Source organism: Danio rerio, chromosome 8 (assembly GCF_049306965.1).
Source record: "Danio rerio strain Tuebingen ecotype United States chromosome 8, GRCz12tu, whole genome shotgun sequence".
Lineage (NCBI taxonomy): Eukaryota > Metazoa > Chordata > Actinopteri > Cypriniformes > Danionidae > Danio > Danio rerio.
In genome coordinates this window covers 15141217-15157841 of record NC_133183.1, presented here as the reverse complement: position 1 = coordinate 15157841, position 16625 = coordinate 15141217, and the positions used below count along the sequence as shown (strand labels likewise).

The window sequence follows — 16625 nt, the reverse complement described above, 5'->3', positions numbered from 1 at the left end:
AACAGTGTTTAAATGTACCCAGATGAGGTCCTCATGTTTAATCATGTGGAACTGCATGTGGCTTGGTTTGTGTCTCTGTAAGGTGGGGGAACTGGGTATCTCAGTCATACTGCTGTTACGGATGATGATCATGTTTGTGAGCTCTGCAACGAAGAAAAAAAAGCTTAAAAAGATTATTGAAGCAAATAAATTTGATTAAAGGTGTACAAGTGAGGTCGAAATTCCTCCTTTGAAATTAATTAATACTTTTTAAAACATTTCAAGTTCTTTGAAGCATTTTTAAACAATAGTTTTAATAGATAATTTCCAATGGTACATATTATTTTACTATTTAGTTTGCAAGATACTATAGTATTCAGCTTAAAGTGCTATTTAAAGGCTTAACATCTTAAAAATATAAGACTTTTTCCAGAAGAAAGAAACCCTTGCTCTATTAAACATCACTCTGAATAACAAATAATAACTTGACTTCTAGTTGATCATTTGGAAAAGTAATTTTAAAAGGTATAAAAAAAGTAGATTTTTCCGTTGAATCATCTGTTGAACTGCATCCCAATCATCACAAATACTGCAGAAGAACCTGGATGGACCCAAGATTCTCATAGAAATCAGACTAGTATGATTTAAATACCTGAGACACTAAAAAGCAACTCTAGGTTGTGGGTTCAATGCCCAGAGAATGCATTAAATTTAATTTCATTGTAAATTGCTTTAGATAAAAGGACAAATGTAAAGATATAAAAGGCAAATGTTCTACCTTTTGCTCTGGGTGGGCAGCACTTGCCCAGGGTGACAGGGATGTCTGAAACGTATAGCGTACTGAGCTGATAGAAGTCGATGAGCTGTTTCAGATTGATGAATGAGTTGTGGATCCCAGCCAGACTGAACTTCTCATTTTTCTCTATCAGGCAGTCCTTGTAATCCATCCCCAAAGGAGTCTGTTGGAACAGCCAGAAGTTAACATATACAACCCCGGAGCTTTCATTATCAGTCTGAGGAACTAAATTGAGATTATGCTGGAGCTGTTTCAAAATTCATATCATAATGATACTAGTGAGTGATATACTGTACAGGGAGAAGTTTTTCATGAATCAGATTGAATAGGATTTCAAGCTTAGTTATGAGTAGGGCCAGACGGAATCGCTGGACATTTTTTGCTATTTCTGCAGAGAATTTTGTTAAAAATCTGCAGATTTCTGCAGAATTATTTTGGGTGTAAAACCTTAATATGTGAAATAAAAAATAATAATTTAGAAACTTTTATTTAATGTTTAAAATGCAAATCCAATTAGATTCACTTTATTTGCTAACCAAAACAAGTCTCTCATATAATATATCTACTAAAAGACAGAAAAAATTACTGTACAAACTGCATTGTACATAAATCAGATGAACATTTTCATATTAGTCAATAATATTACTGTAATTAATTTAAAAACTGAATAAATATAGATTTACACACATTTACACAAGTAAATAAACAGAATTAATGATGGGCTAAAAGTCTGTGGAAATCTGCAGAAAATCTGCGGGATTCTCCGCGCGCAGATTCCATGTGGGCCTAGTTATGAGTCATCTGCTGTTTTTGTAATGCTGTGTTAGTGGATACTGAAAACCTGGTTCTGTACAAATCCAGCAAGACTGATACCTGTATACAAACTGTGAGGAAGTACTTGTCAAATTCCTTGGGACTGTGGCGTAAAAGAAACATCCCATTCTTGCCTCCAGCTTTCTTAAGCTTGTGCACCGCAAATTCTGACCTTTGGGAAACAAAACAAAATTTGGCTTATTATTTACACTATAAAAAACAAGTAGGGTTTATTGGGTAAAGTGTAGATCGGATACGTGGCCAGCCAGGAATGTAATATGCACATCAATATAGCAGCATTTTTTATGATATGGTATAACAATAATTAATATTTTTACAATAATGTGACGGTTGGGTTTAGGGTTGGGGTGGGGGATGGCGTTAAAAAATAAAATTTATTGGGTAATTTAATAAATAGCATAATTAATACTCGGTACAACTACTGGTTTTACATTACAGTTGGGTTTAGGGTTGGGATAGGGATAGATGTTAATAAAATGCAATAAATGAGAAATTTAATTAATAATATAAAAAAATCCTTGCTAACTTCCAGCTGCAATCGTATCCGATCTAGTTTATTGAGAGTTAAGGCATAGCAGATCATTTTTGATTCCCCAAAAAAGCCTTAGTTAAAAGGAACAATTATTGCTTAGCAATAGTCTCAAGGAGCTCCTATACCCTATAAGTCATGCTTTAGGACAACGTATAAACAAATTCAGGCAACTGGTAGGGATGGTAAAACGTTTAATTATTAACACTTTGATTGTTGCAATATTTTCAGTAAATGTCTAGTGATGATTAATATTAAATATGTGACTCTGCAATGCCAAACTTGTGGAAAACTTGGGACTTGTGAAGCTGCGCATTAATGGATTTGCTCTTCGGTGTTTGGACTTTCAGCAGTGAAATTCAAACCACACTGAACTGAACTAAACTGAACTCTGAAAACTGGAATGACACAGCTTCAATTTATTAGAACTTCTATGTTAAGTTGCTTTGACACAATCTACATTGTAAAAGTGTAAGTATAGAAATAAAAATGAATTGAATTGAATAAACCTCAGATAAAATAAGCATCATTTTTATTTTAATTAAGATTTATACATCACCTGAAAGAAGAATAATAATAAATCCTTTTTCTATTGATGTACAGTTTGTTGGGTGATACGTGGCTGAGATACGACTGTTTGAAAATCTGCAATCTTAAAAAAATCACAAAAATCTAAATATTGAGAAAATTGCCTTTAGAGTTATGCAAGTTAGGGTTTAACAATTCATTTTACTAATTAAATATTAGTGTTAGTATATTTACAGTAGAAAATATATAAATATTATTAATGGAACATGATCAGGATTTGTTCCATCTTTCATTTTGACCCATATTATTACCAAAAATATATCTAAGACTGGTAATGTGGTACAGGGTCACATGTAAATCATATTTCATTTATTAAAAATCATCTATTATATCGGTAAATGTGTTCAGAGCTCATAGAGAAATGCAATATATGACATATATTGACCTATATGTTGATTAAGTTTTTTTTCCATGAATAGAAATGTAATATATGTACACTACCTGACAAAAGTCTTGTCACATATCCTTCTGTTTGATGTTGATCATTTGGTATCAGAAGTTGCTTATATGAAAGGCAAAGGCCTCTAGATAATGCTTATTTTACCAAAATGAAATATTATCCTTTATGATGCTTTAATTTTAATTATTTAATTAAGACAGTAGGGTCTGACTTTGCTTAGACAAAAGTCTTTTCACTTAACAGAAATAATGTACAGTGTAGAATATAAAGTCATGGTGCAGTGGAAAAATAATTAATATTGTGTATGACTCCCATGAGCTTGGAGGACTGCATCCATACATCACTGCAATGACTTAAATAACTTATTGATAAAGTCATCTGGAATAGCAAAGAAAGCGTTCTTGCAGGACTCCCAGAGTTCATCAAGATCCTTTGGATTCAGCTTCAATGCCTTCTTCTGCATCTTACCCCAGACATGTTCAATAATGTTCATTTCTGGTGACTGGGCTGGCCAATCCTGGAACACCTTGACATTCTTTGCTTTCAGGAGCTTTGATGTGGAGGCTGAAGTATTAGAAGGAGCAATATCCTGCTGAAGAATTTGCCCTCTCCTGTGGTTTGTAATGTAATGGGCAGCACAACTGTCTTGATGCCTCAGGCTGTGGATGTTGACATCCACTCAGCAGATCTCTCACACACCCTCATACTGAATGTAACCCCAAACCATGATTTTTCCTTCAACAAACTTGACTGATTTCTGTGTAAATCTTGGGTCCATGTGGGTTCCAATAGGTCTTCTGCAGTATTTGTGATGATTGGGATGCAGTTTAACAGATGATCCATCGAAAAAATCTGCCTTCTGACACTTTTCCAAATGATCAACTAGAAGTCAAGTTATTATTTGTGGCTTTTACAACTGGCATCAATGACAAGACTTAGGTTAGGTTGTGTACATATATTGCTTTTGCATATGAGAGCATTTTAGGGGATATTTAGAGAGCACCTTGAGAATTGAGAACCTCCTGATTAGTGCCTACTATTACTAAGTACTAAACCAGGAATGGACTAGGATGTGTCCCAAATCATTTCCTAATTTGATAATACAGTTAAATGTGAAATTGTGTAATACGTGATCGGGCCGTGGCAGTAATTCTGTATGTCCTCCAGCAGGCTTGGTGGGGCCACTTCTGCGCAGAAATAGTGAGTTGAATCTGTGGTCAGTCTAAAATATCCATCAACCAGAGATACAAAGGAAAGGGCGTCTGTCAGGGTTTGAAACTCAGCCTCCTGTTAACAGAAAGAGTCAGAAAAGGCACAAAGTAAAACAAACTGATATGCAAAGTAGAATTAAGAGGAAAAAACAAGCTTCAATTTATTATACTTTCACACATTATAAAATAAAAATGGTTGAGATATAAACTCATTAGGAAGGAAAGTACTCTTTGCTGTTAGTATCAGAACCAAAGCATAATTTCTATTATAATGAGTTTAGTTTATGTGTTCATTCTTGAATGTATGAATATAAATGCCACTTCCATGCACTGGTCATCCTGGCGCGTGAGTGTGACCACCCTTCCTTCCAGAGGCATCTGCTCTTGACAGAGACGCTTAATGCTAATGTCAATGATCTGGGGGAAGTCACAGAATGTCTGCCATTCCTGTAAGCAGAGAGAAAATAATGCTGAACGATATATTTCGTATTATATAATGCTTTATAATATTTTATAAAGTTTTAGGAACAAAGAGATTCTAGTTTGTCATTTGAAAGAGTTCTCCTAATTGTTTAGACTCTTGTGATCTTTCAGAAAACATGGTAATATGCTAATGTGGTAGTCAAGCAGCATATATAGCATAATCAACGTTAAAAACAACAGTATATTAATAATTTGTGAGGAAGACGCATCTTCTTCACGATAATTTGATGCATTTATTTGAAAAAGAAATCTTTTGCAACAAGAAAATGAAATATACTGTGAATTTTATTAAATTTGAAGCTGAATACAGGTATTTGTTTAGAACACGGGTGTCCAAACTCGGCCCTGGAGCTCCAGTGTCCTGGAGAGTTTAGCTCCAACCCAAATCAAACAGATCTGAACCAGCTTATGAAGCTCTAGATGTGCTAGAAACTTCCTGCCAGTTGTGTTGAAGCAAGTTGGACTTGGAGCTAAACTCTCCAGGACACCGGCTCTCCAGGACCAAGTTTGAATACCCCTGGTTTAGAATCTATAATTCATACTTACTCAAAACAATTGAATGGTAGTGAATGTAGTTTTATAGATGCAGATTTAGATTCATCATAGACAAGTTGATTATGATTTTAAACACTATGCAGTGAATAATTAATCAATTTACAATCTAGTTTCAGGTAATCCCAGAAGGTTAAAACAAGTGAGTGCCTTCATGTGTGAGAATCATTGAATCATCCAATGAACGGAAAGATTCGTTCACTGAATCATGACACAAATGAATCATTCAAAACTCTGAATAGCGCTACTGTGTTGTTGCACGACGTTTTTATTATTATTTTTTATTTTGGTGGATCAAAAACAAACAAAACATCTGTGGATACCATGTCTGAAATGTAAGTCATTCAAATCTAGTTTACTTTATTAACATTTGGGCCTGCTGTCCAAATATCATCACGGTGTTGGCTCTTCAGCCTTTAACTTACCTGTCTGTCTGTTTTCTGTATCTGAATGCCTCCCTCTCCGGACACTTTGACGGCTAGAACTCTCTGCTGCTCGCTCTGTTCCAACCACCCGGAGTGGTGGAGGGGGAAGCTCTCTGAACCATAATCCGGCTCCAGCTCACTCAGCTTCATCAGGTACTTGAGCTTCAGGCTTCGCTCTCCAGCCGAGCACTTGCCCAGCTTCTTCAGGAAGCGCTTCAGTGTTTTGCGGATCTGATATCGCGCCAGGCGGTTCATGCGCTGGATGTCCTGTCGGTGAGTCTCCGGGAGGCAGGACTTGTAGCTGGAATTGTGTTTTTGCAGTGGTTAAGTAAATGCAACATAAACATTTCAATTGTTTTTTGAACGTACATGGAATCACTGAATAGGTCAAAGACGAAAAATGGCTCAAAATACTATAGGTAATAGGTAGTAATGAATTATATTATTATCATTTGTATATAATTATTGTTATTTTTTGCACGTAAGCATTTTTAATGTAATTCACAGTTCTCATAGCCCCCAAAAAAGCTTCATTTGATTAGACAAAAATACAATAGTAGTCATTTTAAATGTTTATACTTTTCTATTCTTAGCACACAGTCACTAGGTTTCACCCAACTATCATAATGAATTAATCATTTTAAAAGTAATACAATTTATTATATCTTAAAATATTTAACATTTAGGTCATATGTCAAAATAACATGCGTACACAGACATACACTCACCGGCCACTTTATTAGATACACATTACTAGTGCCGGGTTGGAACCTCTTTTGCCTTCACAACAGCCTTAATTAACAGCAGATTTGTCAGCTGCACTTCCAATATGCGGATCTCCGATTCCACCACATCCCAAAAGTGCTCTATTGGATTGATATATGGTGACTTTGAGGCCATTTGAATACAGTGAACTCATTGCCATGTTCAAGAAACCAGTCTGAGATGATTCATACTTTATGACATGGCGCGTTATCCTGCTGGAAGTAGTCATCAGAAGATGTATACACTGTGGTTATATAGGGATGGACATGGTCAGCAACAATACTCAGGTAGGCTGTGGCGTTGACACGATGCTCAATTGATAACAATGGGCCCAAAGTGTGCCAAGAAAATATCCTAAACACCATTACATCAAAACCACTAGCCTGAACCGTTGATACAAGGCAGAATGGATCCATGGTTTTATGTTATTGATGTCAAATTTTGACCCTACCATTCGAATGTTGCAGCAGAAATCGATACTCATCAGACCAGGCAATGTTTTTCCAATTTTCTATTGTCCAATTTTGGTAAACCTGTGAGAATTGTAGCCTCAGTTTCCTGTTCTTTGCTGACAGGAGGTGCATCCGATGTGGTCTTCTGCTGCTGTAGCCTATCCGCCTTAAGGTTGGACATGTTCTGCTTTCAGAGATGCTCTTCATCATACCTCAGTTGTACCGAGTGGTTATTTGAGTTACTGTTGCCTTCTACCAGTTAGAAGAACCAATCTGGCCATCCTCCTCTGACCTCTGGCAATAACAAGACATTTGCGCCCCCAGAACTGCCGCTCAAATGGATATTTGATCTTTTTCAGGCCATTCTCTGTAAACCCTAGAGATTGTTGTGAGTGAAAATCCCAGTAGATCAGCAGTTTCTGAAATACTCAGACCAGCCCGTCTGCCATCAACAACCATGCTACATTCAAAGTCACTTAAATCACCTTTCTTTCCCGTTCTCATGCTCGATTTGAACTGCAGCAGATCGACTTGACCATGTCTACGTAACTAAATGCATTGAGTTGCTGCCATGTGATTGGCTAATTAGAAATATGCCAGCAGTTGCACTTAATAAAGTGGTACCTAATAAAGTGGCCGATGAGTGTTTATAAGATGTTCTAAATGTTGTTGTTGTAACATACCTTGTTGTATTGCAGATCTCTGCAAGGCTCTGGTTTCTCTCTTTGGCCAAACGCCACAGATCCAGCACTGCCAAACCTAAACATTCCTGCTGCAAACTCAATGCAGGAGAAATCCCACCACATCCAGTCACAAAATCACTGCGGGACTGAAACAGGAAAACTTCTCCGTAAGGTAAATGATTTTAAATCAGAAACTTATGCTACCTTTTTATAATGATTTAAATCTAATAGTAATAGTTACATATAATAGTTATTACTTGAGCAAAAACATAGTCAATGACAGCATAGTCCAGCACAGCAAAGATTCGTCCCTTGCTGAGGCTAAAGCGGTACGATGCTCTCGACTCTTGACCAAACCAGCTTGAGAAGAAAAACCTTAAACATACACACAAAAGCTTTACAATCATCTAATTTCATTTGTTAATTCAAACACACATTTTACTTTCTAACTTTATTTGCACTCTAAAAATCAATGTGAATGTGTATTATTAATTATTAGCAGTTATAAAATGATATAGTTCAACAATAACAGCATGGCTAGCAGTTTCCAAAAATACATTTGGTTTTAAACAAAACTTATTAAAGACTTAAAACTTGTTATTTCCTTTGCATATTGCCTTTAAAATTAAAAGTTTATGAATATTTTACTCTTTCAGTATAATTCTAAAACATATGAGTAGTTTTACGATGTAGTTTTAAATGAAACTATTATTTATGATCAGGTTTAAGAAATAATTGGCAGACATTTGCAAGTTATGATAATGATGAAACACCCAAAATAATCAGTCCTGGTAATCTGTTTGTAGTTATTGCTATATATATATATTTTTTTACCTCACTCTATAGTAAACTTTGACGGGCTCCTCACTCTTAAACAGATGATTTGGTGGATACCAGTATGAAAGATCCTCTGATGCCAAAGCAAAGAGGTTGTGATACACAGGAAGAATTCCTGAAAATACAAATATTCAATTAATCTTAATACAGTTGGTGCATAATAATGACATTTTAAGATTAGAAACACAAAACACATGAGCAGATTATTTCATTCATTTTTTTTAAGCATGTGCAATCGTCTTGATAAATGTAACCTCTATGGCTGGGGTTTTGATTCATTCAGTTTCGATTCACAAGCTTTTGATTCAATTCGATTCCATTCAATGTTGCAACCCAGGCTCATTCGGATTACGTACCCCTATATACATTTCTGGAGATCGAGAAATACATTCCAAGAGCTACGTTTTTTGCAGTTTTTGTTTTCACGAATGGAGCATAGGCCGCTGTGTACGCTTTTTCAGATCTCAGGTTTCTCGCAGTCATTCACGCCTGCTGTTCTTATGTACGTTCACTGCTGCTGCTATCTTCTTCCCTGAACCCAACCGACAGTGTTTTCAAAAGCAATCCAGAAAAAGATATTTACCGTGTTGTCAGTTCTTACCATGTTCTCACACTGTTATTTTATGTTAACCTTTTTTTTTGCCAGATTCGAATCCCATCGTCACGGTCAAATCCTCTCTGCGTCTCAAGTCCACCAACATATGTGGGGAGCTACTGGGCAAACTGGTAACAGCGAAAAAGCCGTCCACACAGAGGTAAGCAATCAGCTAATAGCAAGAAAAGAAAGAGAAACCGGCAGCGGCGTCATACCGGCCCGTAGTTTTCGTTTCAAAGACGAAATGCTGCCATAAGCAGATACATATCTCTGGCTACATAATTCGCACTCTCCTGAAATGTATATTGGGATACAGTCTTATTTTAAATAATTGAAGGAAACACAAGCTATCTACTATCTATTACTATTTACTTCAGCGATCAACAACTGAAATTAAAACACACATTGCCTAAAACAAACAGCTACTTTTTCTTAAAAATAAATAACTTGAACTTTTGCAAACAAAATAAAAAAAAAATAATAATAATTAATTATAAAAACAAGTATTATTATTATTGTGTTTTTCATTTTAAAAGTAGAAAACAAGCAGTATCTCCCATAAAATACATAAACACAAAACAGTCCATTTCTTGAATCTTTGGTAAACAAATATTTTAATGTAAATAATAATTTTATTGTAATGGAAGATATGCCGTCTCAAGGCTTTTCTGGGGTAGCTTCATCGTCAATGTAGTGTAAACGTGCAACGTGTAGTTAGTTTTTTTAAAGGTGCGCCGTTATGCGACTATGTGAAGGCTGTGACGGACCATATCCATTTGTTCGACGTAGAAGTATAAATCAGCCATCAACATACAGGGTCACGTGACTCCACACAAGAGTAATTGAAAAAATTTGAAATTGGAAAAATTAGATTGATAATAAGTCGATTTTGATTGCTTTTCGATTAATCGCCCAGCCCTATTTGTAACTAATTACACCCAAAACTAGTGCTTGACCACATAAATGTTATCAATAATGTCTGGGCATTTTAAAGCGTTGTAGATATCATCAAGGGAAATGGATGAGAAAGTTATAGAGTACACTTAAAAGCAGAAGACCTTTACACTCATATCTGATTATTGGTGACTTTAGTTTAAATGTGTTAGTGTCTCACCACTGGCTTTAGCAGCGAGCACACACACGCTCTCAGCTGTCACATGTCCGGTGGGTATGCTGAAGGTGGTCTCTGAGTTTAAACTGGGACTGTAGTACAGATGCACCTGCAGGGCTGAGTCACAGCTGGACCGCTGACTGCCGGCCCGTTCACTCTTCATCAACGGCACCTCTTCCTCTTCACTCATGGTCTTTTCTCAAAATCTCTGATCGAAGGAAAAGAACTGCAATATTTTGGCATTCATCTTTCTTAAAGGGACAGTTCACCCAAAAAGGAAAATTCTTTTCTCACCCTTTACTTGTTTCAAACTTTTAAGTTTTTTTTCTACTGTTAAACACAAATGAATTCATTTTAAAGAAGGTTGGAAACCTGTAACCATTGACTTCCATTGAATTTGTTTTTGCTACTATGGAAGTCAATGGTTACAGATTTTAGCTTTCTTCAAATTTTTTTCATTTGTGTTCAGCAGAATAAAGAAACCCATGAAGGTTTGGAAACACTTTATAAAGAGTAAATAATGAGTAAATTGTCAGATTTGGGTGAATTATCCCTATATTAGTGCAGCAACCAGTCAAAAGAGTAGAAACATTAGGCTTTGCTATTTATATTGTTGTTTCTCTTCTACTCTCCAAGGCTGAATTAATTTGATTATAATTACAATAACAAACAAATCTTTTTTGAAATATAATTTCAGTTCAAAATGACTGTTTATGTGAATCTTTTTTAATGTAATTTATTAAAGTGATTAATTGCTGATTTTGCAGCTTCATTACTCCAGTCTTCCAGTGTCATGATTCTTCAGATAACCTTCTAATATACAGATTTGCTGCTCTGCCACAATCCGTCATCGTTAGTGCTCAATCATTAATAATATTTGTCATTATTTTCCAATTATTGAACAAATTTTTAAACTTTTTTGTACAAACATTTTACTTTTTAGGATGAATTCGTTAATAATAAATTCAAAATAACAGCAGAGCTTGATCACACTTTTTTTGATGGTCTGTTTGCTGAATTTAAGTTACATTGCATCTACATACCAACTAATTCTCATTAGATTACAATTAGACTCTTAGGTTGGGGTTAGTGTAAGTTGACATGTACTTGCAAAGTTCTTATAGTCAGTTAAATGTCTGTTTAGCAGCAATATCAATTGTTATTAAGCAGACAGTATACTTAAAGGGACCATCAAAATAAAGTGTTACCCAGAACTTTTATTGTATCTTTAAACCTGTTTCACGTGTCCTGAGATGTTTTATTAAGGGGGCATTCTACCAGAAACGGACATTATCTGTCCCAGAAATAAAAACATAAATACAGTGAACAAAAAAAATATTTCACCCCAATAATATGTAAAATGCATTGATGGTTGATTTCTGTAAGTTGTTCTGTAAAGGAATATGTCATTCATTTGGTTCTCAGATTTTTGTTCATTATTTAAAACATTTTAAAATGCAAAAACCCTGATGTCCTCAGTCCAATTGAACTAACAACTTTAATAGTTGTGTTATGCTAAAAACTGTTATTTAGAAAAATAAATACGGTCAAATATTACTAAATAATACTAATATTGTCAAATATTATTTTCTGTCATCATGGCAAAGATAAAATAAATCAGTTATTAGAGATGAGTTATTAAAACTATTATGTTTAGAAATGCCGTTAAACAGAAATTGGGGAAAAAAATAAACGGCTAATAATTCAGGGGGGCTAATAAATCTGGCTTCAACTGTGTGTGTATATATATATAAACACACACACACACACACACACACTTTTTTAGGAGCTTTTCAACTTTATTTGGATTGGATAGTGGAGATTACAGACAGGAAAGATTTGGCAGGAAAAGAACGGCAAAGGCCCTCAAGCTGGGAATCAAACTCGGGTTGCTGTGAGCACCTTAGTGCTATGTGTCAGCACACTTAACCACTAGGCTATTGGTGTCGACATGTTAGAACATTTCTGAAGAATAATGCACTGAAAAAATGCAGGGTTCCACACAATTTATTCATGTTTTCCCAACACAAATCGATTAAGTTTACACTTTTAACAAATTCATGTGGATTGAACATAAAAAAAATTAAGTTGTCCCTATGAACTCTCAAGAATTGTGTTGTTTCAGCTCATTTTAAGTAAGTCGTTTGAACAAGTTAAACATTTATTTTTTTTTTGAGTGTGTGACACCGAAGACTGGAGTAATGATAATAAAATTTCAGCTAAGAATCACAAGAGAGAATTACATAAAAAAAATGTATTGACAGAGAAAATGGTTATCTTAAATTAAAACATTAGTGCAGATTTTTTAATGTTTGTATTGCATTTTTGATTATAAATGTCTTGGTGAGCAGAATGAACTATTACTACTAGAATTAGCATCGAAGTAGGTCATTATTAAAATAATGCTAATGAGAATATCTGTTTAAAAAAAATATTTTGATCCCAAAGGGATTCAAATTCAAATAAACAAACTACAATCTTCTATTTGGCTATTATCTTATTATTGCTATGTTATTATCTGTTCTATTATTATATTTAAAGCTCTTTCAGCATTAACAAAAACATACTGAACACTGTTAAAATGACATTTCCACTTCATCTCACATCCTAAATAAGGAATGTTACTGCTGGGCATCCCAAAAGCCATTTATCAAATCAAAAGAGCACACTAAAAGACCAATTTAGTTATTATTATTATTATTACAATATTTATTTACAAATACAGTGAGTCAATCAGAACCCGAGAGCTACTGTAAGTAATTTGATTTCAAGAAACATCAACATATTGTTCGGGAAAGCAGTGCATTAACATTAATAGCAGTTCTTGGAACTAGGGTGGTCAAACCCTTCATAGAAGTGAACTCATCGTTCACATGTTATAAGCTGTACTTTCCCTAACAAACAACTTTATGGGTGTTTTCCAAGAGATTCAAAACAATAAGCCATCAAAAGTAAAGTATATAATATATATAAATATATATATATCAAGGATTTAAACGTTAGTTTGGTTTCTGTTTCCATCGGCTGTCAGATGTTGTACTCAAATGTTATAATACAGAAACACAGACATGAATAATAATCCATTAAAAGGCCACAAACAACAATAAGACAAACAAATATACATGAAATACACACCATCAAACTCGCAAAATGCTAAATTTTTCTGCCGACCACATGATTTCCATCTACATATGCTCTGAGATGGTCAAGCTACCAGGTATTTGTTATATAATTAAGATTGACAACAAAGATAAAGACAACTAAGAGGTGTTACCTGAATTTATTTAAGACGAAACTTTGATGGTTTGTTCATGTTGATGTTAGAAGCGTCATAAATACGGCCCAGGCTTCGCTGTTGTGAGCTGCTGGTGGGAGGGAACAAATGATTTCCGGAAAGAGCAAACCACAAAGCACCTCATTTCCAGACTGTTTTAGTAAGATCAACACTAGCTGATGTTTCTCTACTAGTCAACCTCATGTGACATCTTGGTTTCTAGACTTGTAACCAGGCTGTTAATTGACAACATGACCACCCCTGCATACTGTGGAGTGCAAGCAGGGTGTATTTATAAGATTGAGAGAGAGAAAAACAGACAGGGTGTTTGCTGGGGTGTTGTTGCTTTCTTTACATGAGAAGACTGAAACTGTGGTTTCCTCTTTCGGCGCTAGTGAGCGGTGGTTTTGTTATTTCCGCCTGCAGAGAGAGAAGAACTGAGTAGGTTTTCTTCCATTTGGCCTGATATCAGTTATATGAACCCTCTTTCATTTTCACTTATTTAATTAGAAGGTAATATGTGCCCTTGATTGACATTTCAGTTTGCTGTGAATGTGACAAGGCCGCTCGACAGCTTATCTCTGTGAAACTGGATGTACAGTAAATCTACCTACAGTTGAAGTAAAACTATCAGTCTTCCTGTGAAATTTTCAATCTTTTAACACATTTTTTTAAACATAATTGTTTTAATAATTAATTTATTTTGTTTTTGCCATGATGACAGTACATAACTGTTTGCTAATTATTTAGCAAGATGCTAGTAATCAGCTTTAAGTTCAATTTAAAACCACAGGAGAGGGCAAATTCTCTAGCAGGATAGCACTCCTTCTCATACTTCAGCCTCAACATCAAAGCTCCCGAAAGCAACGACGGTCAAGGTGCTCAGAATTGGCCAGCCCAGTCACCAAACATGAACATTATTGATCATGTTTGGTGACTATAAGATGAAGTAGGTGGCATTGAAGATGAATCCAAAGGATCTTGATGAACTCTGGGAGTCCTGCAAGAATGCTTTCTTTGTCATTCCAGAAACTACTTTATTATTCACTTATTTGAGTCATTGCGGAGATGTATGGATGCAGTCCACCAAGCTCATACACAATCATATTAAGTCATATTAATTATTTTCCCGCTGCACCATGACTTTGTATTCTACTTTACATTATTTCTGTTAAGTGACAAGAGTTTGGTCTGAGCAAAGTCAGACTTTACTGTCTTAATTATATCATTAAAAAAATCATGCTCATATTTTATTTTGGTAAAATAAGCGTAATCTAAAAGCCTATGCCTTTCATATAAGCCACTTCTGATACCAAAGTTATTATTTGTTTCTAAAACATGAATAGGCATTTTATCAGGTAGTGTAGTATATTCTGTAGTTAATCAGAAAAAAATCCTAAGGGGACTATTAATATTGACCATAAAAATGGGTTTAAAGTATTTAAAATCTGCTTTTATTACAGCCAAACTGAATGAAATAAAACTTTCTTCAGAAAAAGAAAATATTAAAGAAAACTTTATGAAAGAAAATGTCCTTTCCTTATTAAACATCCCTTGGCAAATATTTGAAAAAGAATGAAAATTTCACAGGAGGGCTAATCATTTCAATTCAATTCAATAAACTTTATTGTCTATGGGAATAGTATTCCATGATAGTGGAGGTTTTTCTTTTTGTCGCTGCCATAAATAAATCAGTTAGAAGTGTTTGTTTCTCACCAATTATTTTACTTGCTACATTTACTAATCTTAAAAGTTTATTATTGCTTTTAACAGAGAGGGAGTTAAACCAGGCTATGATATTAAAACTAAGGACAGATTCAGTAAGTGATTTATATATACGACAATCAAAATTTCCTTCTCAATATCAAAACTTCTCAGTTTTCACAACAATTTTTTTCAGCTGTATTAATTATAAAGTCACACATTCAACAAAGTTAATATTACGGTTAATTTACCATAAATTACTACATTATTTTTTTCATATCGGATGACCTTTAATATATGATTCAACTTCCAACTCCAAAATCTAAATAATCTTAAAAATGAAATATTATTTGCTCTAGTGTACTTGCATTTATATGCTATCATATTGTCAAACTATAATTATATAATGATTGGCATAAAATGGGCTGTTTAACTGACATAAAAATCAGATAAATAAATAAATAAAATAAAAGAAAGTTGCCAGGAACAACCAAAATAATGGATATTACAGCAATACCATAAAATAAAGATTTTTTTGATTCCCCTAATAGATTTTGGCCAAAAGAACAAAATGTGAAGTGTAATGTATATTAATCTATAGACATTTTTCCACTATTAAATAGTTTCCATTAGTGTGAAAATCTTCTTGAATATAGATAAAGAAGCTTTATTTTTTAAGTGAATGCATAAACACTGAAATGGTTTATTGTTATTTCTGATAACTTTAGTTTTTTTGGCACCAAAAAAAGAAAAAAATCTGGGAAAATTACTGTAAAAAATGCAGCTGTGGTTGACTTGACAAAAATTAAGGTTGAAGATTTAACAGATTGAACAGATATTTACCATAAAAAAATCAGTTTTAATGTTTACAGTATACACCAACCTACTGACAATCAACTCTGTAGCCTTGTCATCTAAAAACTTGTGGTGATGGGAAAGTTACATAATGAAGGAACTTAAAATCAGTTGACAACTACTAAACACCATCATGAGAACACAAAATGAACATTTGACGAGATCAGATATAACAAAATCAATGTGCACATAACTGATAAAAATGACAATGTAAACAATACAGTGACTTGATTTCTAACGTTCTAAAACTAACTGTAATAGTATTGTACAATTATTTTACTGCTTGTCCAAACTGTATATGAAAAATGAGCTTAAACAACATAATTCTTGAGATTTTTGGGGGACAACTTAATTGTTTTGTGTTCAATCTACTTCAATTTGTTAAGTTAACTTAATTATTTTGTGTTGGGACAACCGGAATGAATTGTGCAATTTTACTGTGTGCAGTACTATAAAAGGACATTAAATATAAGGTTAGATTTATTACATTTATTCACAATATTTAGGAAGGACATTTTGTTTTCTTTCTGTAGCATATTACTATTTTTACAA

The 16625-nt window shown here is 34.3% G+C and overlaps 1 protein-coding gene and 1 long non-coding RNA gene across 2 annotated transcripts in view; one reads left to right on the top strand and one right to left on the bottom strand.

Moving 5' to 3' along the window:
• Positions 1-13650, bottom strand: part of jak3 (Janus kinase 3 (a protein tyrosine kinase, leukocyte)) — a 27242-nt gene extending 13592 nt beyond the window's left edge. Inside the window, exons 1-11 of the mRNA XM_002663087.8 lie at positions 13515-13650; positions 10244-10448; positions 8532-8649; positions 7955-8072; positions 7698-7843; positions 5798-6098; positions 4659-4784; positions 4256-4410; positions 1649-1760; positions 758-938; positions 19-143 (exon numbers count right to left, since the gene is read on the bottom strand). Of these exons, the coding sequence (XP_002663133.4) occupies positions 19-143; positions 758-938; positions 1649-1760; positions 4256-4410; positions 4659-4784; positions 5798-6098; positions 7698-7843; positions 7955-8072; positions 8532-8649; positions 10244-10430 (1569 nt within the window). The 5' untranslated portion in view covers positions 10431-10448; positions 13515-13650. The remainder of the gene's footprint in view (positions 1-18; positions 144-757; positions 939-1648; positions 1761-4255; positions 4411-4658; positions 4785-5797; positions 6099-7697; positions 7844-7954; positions 8073-8531; positions 8650-10243; positions 10449-13514) is intronic.
• The window catches only part of LOC141375586 (uncharacterized), a 19800-nt gene continuing 8729 nt past the window's right edge, over positions 5555-16625 (top strand). Inside the window, exons 1-4 of the long non-coding RNA XR_012384151.1 lie at positions 5555-5707; positions 5855-5950; positions 7713-7869; positions 9181-9289. This is a non-coding gene — a long non-coding RNA (uncharacterized lncRNA). The remainder of the gene's footprint in view (positions 5708-5854; positions 5951-7712; positions 7870-9180; positions 9290-16625) is intronic.